Below are 6,373 nucleotides of genomic sequence, written 5' to 3' on the forward strand. Positions count from 1 at the left end.
TCCCATTTTGCTGTGGCACACTGATGGGGATCCAATCCCATTTTGCTGTGGCACACTGATGGGGATCCAATCCCATTTTGCTGTGGGACACTGAGGGTGATCCAATCCCATTTACTGTGGCACACTGATAGTGATCCAATCCCATTTTGCTGTGGCACACTGAGGGTGATCCAATCCCATTTTGCTGTGGGACACTGATAGTGATCCAATCCCATTTTGCTGTGGCACACTGATGGGGATCCAATCCCATTTTGCTGTGGCACACTGAGGGTGATCCAATCCCATTTTGCTGTGGCACACAAACATTCCAGCCCCCATGGCTGCTGGTAAAGCCCAGGTGAGGGAGCACCAAGGGCCCTGCATGGCACCCACAGGAGTTTGGGTGCTCCAGCCGTGCAGGGAGGTGAGCAGCTCCCAGGCACACACACAGGCAGGCCCAGGTTTGTCCGTCCCCAGCCTGGGGCCACCCTGGTGTCGGGGCAGTGCAGAGATCGGGGAATGGGGAGGGAGCAGCTCGGGGACACAGGGACAGGCACAGGGACAGACACAGGGACAGGGCAAGGAGCCAGTGGGGCCTGACAGCTTTTGGGGGAAGCTGCTTCTGTCCCCAGCCTGGGGGATGCCCCCAGGGTCTCCACATACAAATGTTTATACACTGTCCTAGGGAGACCAGCAATGTGTACTGCAGTGAGCGGGCTACAGCCACGACACAAACTTATGCATGCAACATCATCTCTGCCTTTTGCAGAGTTTGATGGGATTTTCTTTTTCCAGTTAACCTGTCTGACTGAATCTTCTTGCAACCCAAAGATTGCAAGTTCTTTTGCTTTTGCCAAGGCACCCTGTTATCAAATCTCTCATGTGAACCAGGTCCAGAGTCCCTCGTCTGCCTTGCATCCCCCAGCACCCAGCACTGGGCCTGCCTGGCCGCCCTGCGTGCCCTGGGGCTGGGGTCCCTGCTCTGCTCTCAGGGAGAGGCCGATGCTGATCCTCCAGTGCTGCTGGCACTGCTGACCCTGACAAGGGCCTTCCACCTCCTGCCCTGCCTCAGCCAGGACAGCAGGTCACAGCTGGGTCAGCTCTGATTTACATCCTCCCTTTACATTCCCCCATTTCAGATACTGAGCCTGACACCACAGAGTGTCAGGAGATGCACATTTCCAGAGCTGTCTCGGGGCTGCTGCTCACGACCTGGCCAGCCAGCAGGCACTTGGCTTCCTGCAGTTCCAGCCAGACAGTTGCGCTGGTCATGCAATTCGTCCACTTTTTCCGAATCAGAAATAATTTTTTATGATTCATTGCCTATCCAGATGCCAATAGTTATCTAAGTTCCATCTGCTTATGCCTGTCTGCATAGGCACAGTATAACGGGACAAAAAAGGAAGAATAACGATAAAAGAATTGGAATATACAAAGCAGGGGTGCACGATGGAGGAGCATCCTTGGGAAGCTGTCCGCAGCTGACCAGGCCGGTGGCATCTCTTGTGTGAGCCGGTGACTCCGCACGGCGACAAACCAACGGGGAGCGGAGAGCGGCACGGGAGCGCCACGGGAGCGGGACACGGGGCACGGCGGCAGCGGGGACAGGATCGACCCGCCGGGGCGGTGCCGCAGCGCGGGGGGACGGACGGAGCGTCCCGGGCCCGCCCCTTCCGCGCCTCGGCGCGATGGAGGCCGTGGCGGCGGCGGGCAGGGAGCCGGCGGCGGGCGCGGAGCCGGGAGCGGGCGCGGAACCGGCGGCGGGCACGGAACCGGGAGCGGGCGCGGAACCGGCGGCGGGCACGGAACCGGGAGCGGGCGCGGAACCGGCGGCGGGCACGGAACCGGGAGCGGGCGCGGAACCGGCGGCGGGCGCGGAACCGGCGGAGGCGGGGACAGAGCCGGCGGTGGTGGCGGAGGCGCTGCGGCTGCTGCGGATCGAGCCCTCGGCCGCGGGCGATCCCAGCCCGGGGCGGGCGGGCGACGCGGCGGAGCCGTGCTCGGTGCGTGCGGCGGGTTCGGGCTCGGTGCTCGGTGCGTGCGGCGGGGCCGGGCTCGGTGCTCGGCGAGTGCTCGGAGCGTCCCGGTCCCGCTGAGCTCGGTGCCCGCTCCCACTGCAGAGGAACGCGCTGCGGAAGCGGCGGCGCTGGCAGCGCGTTCTCGCCGCTCGGCGCGGGAAGCGGCGGAAGGAGCGGCAGCGCCGCCGGGCGCGGCGGGCAGCGGGGGACGGGAACAGGGACGGCCCGGGAGCGGCGCTCGGCGGCGGCCCCGGCGGGCCCGGACCGCCGTCCCTCCGCCGCGGGAGGGTCCCGGCCGCCCTGGCCACGGAGCGGCTGCTGCAGGCGCGGGCGGCGGGGCCGCGGCTCTGCGTGGACCTCGGCGTGGGCGGCGGCATGAGCGAGAAGGTGCGGGGGTCCCGGGCGGGCCGCTCGGGGGGTCCCGGGGGGGGCCCGCACAGTCCGCTCGGGGGGTCCCGGGGAGTCCCGCACAGGCCGCTCGGGGGGTCCCGCACAGGCCGCTCGGGGGGTCCCGCACAGGCCACTCGGGGGGTCCCGGGGAGTCCCGCACAGGCTGCCCAGGGGGGTCCCGCACAGGCCGCTCGGGGGGTCCCGGGGAGTCCCGCACAGGCCGCTCGGGGGGTCCCGCACAGGCCACTCGGGGGGTCCCGGGGAGTCCCGCACAGGCTGCCCGGGGGGCGGTCCCGCACAGGCCGCTCGGGGGGTCCCGGGGAGTTCCGGACGGGCCGCTCGGGAGGTCCCGGACAGGCTGCCCGGGGGGGGTCCCGCACAGGCTGCTCGGGGTTTGCTCGGGGGGTTCCGGGGGGGTCCCGCACAGGCCCCTCGGGGGTCCCGGACGCGCTGCCCTCCGCGTGTGCCCGTCCCTGCCGCGGGCGGGCAGCGGGAGCTCGGCGGAGCCGCCCCGGGCCTGCCGCTGCCGTGTGGCCGGGCTCGGCAGCGGCTCCGCAGCGCAGCCCGGTCACCGTGCCGCCGTGTCCCCCCCCAGGAGAGCGGCCGCCTGGCCTCGCAGATCCGGCGGCTCTACGGCGCGAACCGCCGCGCCGCCCGGCCCTTCTGGCTGTGCCTGAGCGGCTTCGCGGCCGGCACCCCCATCTACGAGCAGTGCTTCCGCATGAACGACGGCTTCGAGCGGTACCTGGTGAGGCTCTGGCCGGGGGTCGGGCACAGCCCAGCCCCGGGCTCTGCGACTCGTGTACATCTAGTCCGTTGTTGCTGCTCTCCCTTTCTCAAAGCACCCCGAGGTCTTCTGGAGGAGAGAATTTAATGGAGTTTTTAGGTGTGTTGATCAGTTGCTAGAACAGGAACATTGTCCAAGTGAAAAGGAAAAACCCAGGTCACTGGAGATCTGTAGGATCTGTGGAGATCTCATGGAGATCTGTTGGATCTACAAGACTTGTAGCAGTTTGTGTGTCCAAAGCTGCAGTGTCAGTGCTGGGATGTCTCTGTGTCTGGGGAGGGCTTTGTTCTGGCAGATGTACCTGAGGCTAACGAGCTGCTTCACTCTGTCTTGTGGCTTTAAGATGGATACAACTCCTGAGAGTTACCTGGACCTGTTTCCTTTGGAGGCCATTGTTTATCTCACTCCTGACTCTGAGAACGGTAAGTATTTCACTTTAGCAAAGGGAGAACCGGGGCAAAAGGCTGACTTTTAGAAATTTCTGTTTGAGGCCATTCCATGCTTCAGGCAAGTTGTTCCTCACTGGGCTGTCTCACATGGCATGAGCCATTCTGTGTGCTCAGATATGGTGCTGAATCTGTGCTGGTGGAACCCGTGTGCCCCAGGCTGCAGCCCCTGCGGTGGGGAGGCTCTGCCAGGGCTGTCCTTGGGAGGGCTGTGCCGTGGGGTGACTGCTGCTCTTTGCAGTGCTGCAGGACATCGACCCGAGCAAGGTGTATGTGCTGGGAGGGCTGGTGGATGAGAGCATTCACAAGGTGCGTGATCCTGCCCTGTCAGCAGGCACATCCACTGCTCTGCCTGCACGTCCCACACCCAACCCTTTTCCCTCAAATTCTGCCCGGAGCCAGCAGCGAGCTGGGAGAGGCTGCGGCAGCACAGTGTGAGCCCCGGGGCAGGTCTGTCTGTCCGGTGGCCCCTGAGGCCGTGTGTCCGTGTGTCCCTGCAGCAGCTGACCCTGCGGAGGGCACGGGAGCAGCACCTGCAGACTGCCCGGCTGCCCATCCGAGAGTACATGGTGAGAGCCCCCAACTCCAGGAACTACCACTGCGAGACTCTGGCCATCAACCAGGGTGAGGGGCTGCTGGGGCTGGGGGCTCACACAGCACTGGGGGCTCACACAGCAATGGGGGGCTCACACAGCGGCTGGGGGCTCACACAGGGGCTGGGGGCTCACACAGCACCGGGGGCTCACACACAGGGCTGGCTGTGTGCCCTGCTCCCCATGCACAAGGCGGGCACACTCGGCTCTGGGGCTGCTCTGGGCTCAGGCCACAGAGGGATGGCACTCCTGAGGCCACCTCAGCCAGGTGTGACAGTGGCAGGCAGGGTGTTGGTGTCCTGTGCCCCCGTGGGCTGGCACTCCTGGGCACAGCAGAGGGTGTGCTCGTGCTCCTTCACCTCTGCAAGGGGAATGCCTCTCTGTTGGTCCCTGCAGAGGGGCTCGTGGCCCAGGCCAGCTCCTCAAAGCTTTTAGCCCTGGCCCGAGGAGTGTGTGGCCTCTCTGTGGACAGAAGGCAGAGGAGGTGCCCGGGGGCTGGGGTCTCCCTGCCTGGCAGTGCTCGTGGCAGCACAGCAGCTGTGGCTCTCTACAGGGGGGTGGCACGTGTCAGCCAAGAGAGCGATGGGGACACACTGCTCTTTGGATGTTGACACAGCCACTGCGTTGCCCAGAGCTCCCTACAGTCCAGTCCAAAACACCTGTCTGCCCCAGGTGAGCGGGCAGCTCATCAGGTGTCGGTTGGGGGAGCTCCCCTGGCTCAGCTGCCATCACCTCTCCCGTGTTTGGTGGGTGTGCGGAGTGCTGGCACCGCTGCCGCAGCACGCGCGTGACCAAGCCCTGTGCGCGCCGACAGTGTTTGACGTCCTGTGCACCTTCTACGAGACGCGGAGCTGGCCAGCAGCCCTGAGGGCCGGCGTGTCCTCGGGGAAGGGCTACGTGCTCCCGGACACGGCGGATCAGGTGGAGACACCCCGGAGCGCCAGTGCTGCCCAAGGAAACGCTTTATTTCACGGAGAGGAGCTGCACAGGCAGGAAGCGCCAGCGTGACCGTGCACGGCGGACAGCTGTTTGCAGCAGGACCTCGCTGGAGCAACACCTTCTACTTCAGGACTGCGGTGCTGGACATCGCCGTGCCCCCCAGCAGGAAGGAAAGCCTGGGATCAAGTGAAAACTGACAGGAATTCAGTTCTTTGCAGCTGTTTGTTTGTGACTCCTTCACCTGCGCTTGTTCTGAGGTGGGGAGGAGAGCTTTAGGGTGTTTTCTGCATTTTATTGAAACAGAGTAAGGTGCAGTTGGGGTTGCAAAGCTTTTGGGCAAGGGAGAGGCCCTGCCATGGGACAGGAGAGTGCTGCTCCTGCAGGAGAAGGTGGGATGGGAGCAGCTCCCAAGGGCACTGTGGCCCAGCAGCTTAAACCCACGGACACTTGGTGGGTTGTCGAAGCCTTTGGCTATCTAATATAAAATAAAAGGTTTAGATCCCCATTGTGTCCCTACTGATGAGTGGTGCCTCGTCACAGCTGGCACACGCAGGGCCCTGAGCCCCGTGTCCCTGCTGGGAGGCACCTGGGCCTGGCTGTGCCCTGCACAAAGCAGGGTCAGGTGCCAAGCCGCAGCAGGAGTGTGTCTGGTGCAGCTGAGCCGATGCGTTACCTCAGCCACTGCTGCCTCGTGGCCAGTGGCAGCAGGACCTGCAGGTCATCTGAGGTAAGTTTGGTTATGTGTTTTCATTCCTGTCTCACAGCAAACCCTTTCACAGCCCGGGGTGTGTGACAGGGGTGTGCCGGAGCAGGGGCTTTAACCCAGCTTGGAGGTTTAACCCAAGCCTGGGCTAACCCGAGGCTAAGCCACCACAGGGGCTCCGAGTGTTTCTGTGCCGAGCCCTGGGGGCTCTTGGCCAGCTGGGTGTGGAGACAATCCCCGTCAGTCAGTGTCCCCGAGCCAGGGGACAGCCCTGTGCCCACCGTGCCTGGCAGAGGTGCTGCCGCAGGGGCCGCGGGGCAGCAGCAGCAGCAGCAGCAGCAGCAGCACACCCAGCACACCCAGCACAGCCTGAGGCAAAGCAGCTGGACTGGGATCACAGTGTTCCCTCGGCCACCCGGGCCTGTCCCACTCGGGCTGGGTGGGGTTCGGTGTTCCATCAGTGCACAGCCCGCCTGGGAGCAGCGTGAGTGAAAGGCAGGCTGAAGGGCTCTTCCCCA

The 6,373-nt window shown here is 64.6% G+C and overlaps 1 protein-coding gene across 1 annotated transcript; it reads left to right on the plus strand.

Annotated features, from left to right (window-relative positions):
* Positions 1 to 1,667: 1,667 nt before the first annotated feature.
* On the plus strand, positions 1,668 to 5,561 carry TRMT10B (tRNA methyltransferase 10B). Its single transcript, XM_058823832.1, has 7 exons — positions 1,668 to 1,982; positions 2,100 to 2,384; positions 2,983 to 3,135; positions 3,518 to 3,596; positions 3,862 to 3,929; positions 4,121 to 4,244; positions 5,028 to 5,561. The coding sequence occupies exons 1-7, from the start codon at positions 1,668 to 1,670 to the stop codon at positions 5,219 to 5,221; spliced, it is 1,218 nt and encodes a 405-aa protein (XP_058679815.1). The 3' UTR covers positions 5,222 to 5,561.
* Positions 5,562 to 6,373: the final 812 nt, after the last annotated feature.

The sequence above is a fragment of the Ammospiza caudacuta genome, chromosome Z (assembly GCF_027887145.1).
Source record: "Ammospiza caudacuta isolate bAmmCau1 chromosome Z, bAmmCau1.pri, whole genome shotgun sequence".
NCBI lineage: Eukaryota > Metazoa > Chordata > Aves > Passeriformes > Passerellidae > Ammospiza > Ammospiza caudacuta.

Coding starts and splice junctions, on each gene's coding strand:
- TRMT10B (XM_058823832.1), top strand. CDS start 1,668: ATGGAGGCCGTGGCGGCGGCGGGCAGGGAGCCGGCGGCGGGCGCGGAG. Junction 3,597..3,861: donor CACTCCTGACTCTGAGAACG/GTAAGTATTTCA, acceptor TGCTCTTTGCAG/TGCTGCAGGACATCGACCCG. Junction 3,930..4,120: donor TGGATGAGAGCATTCACAAG/GTGCGTGATCCT, acceptor GTGTCCCTGCAG/CAGCTGACCCTGCGGAGGGC.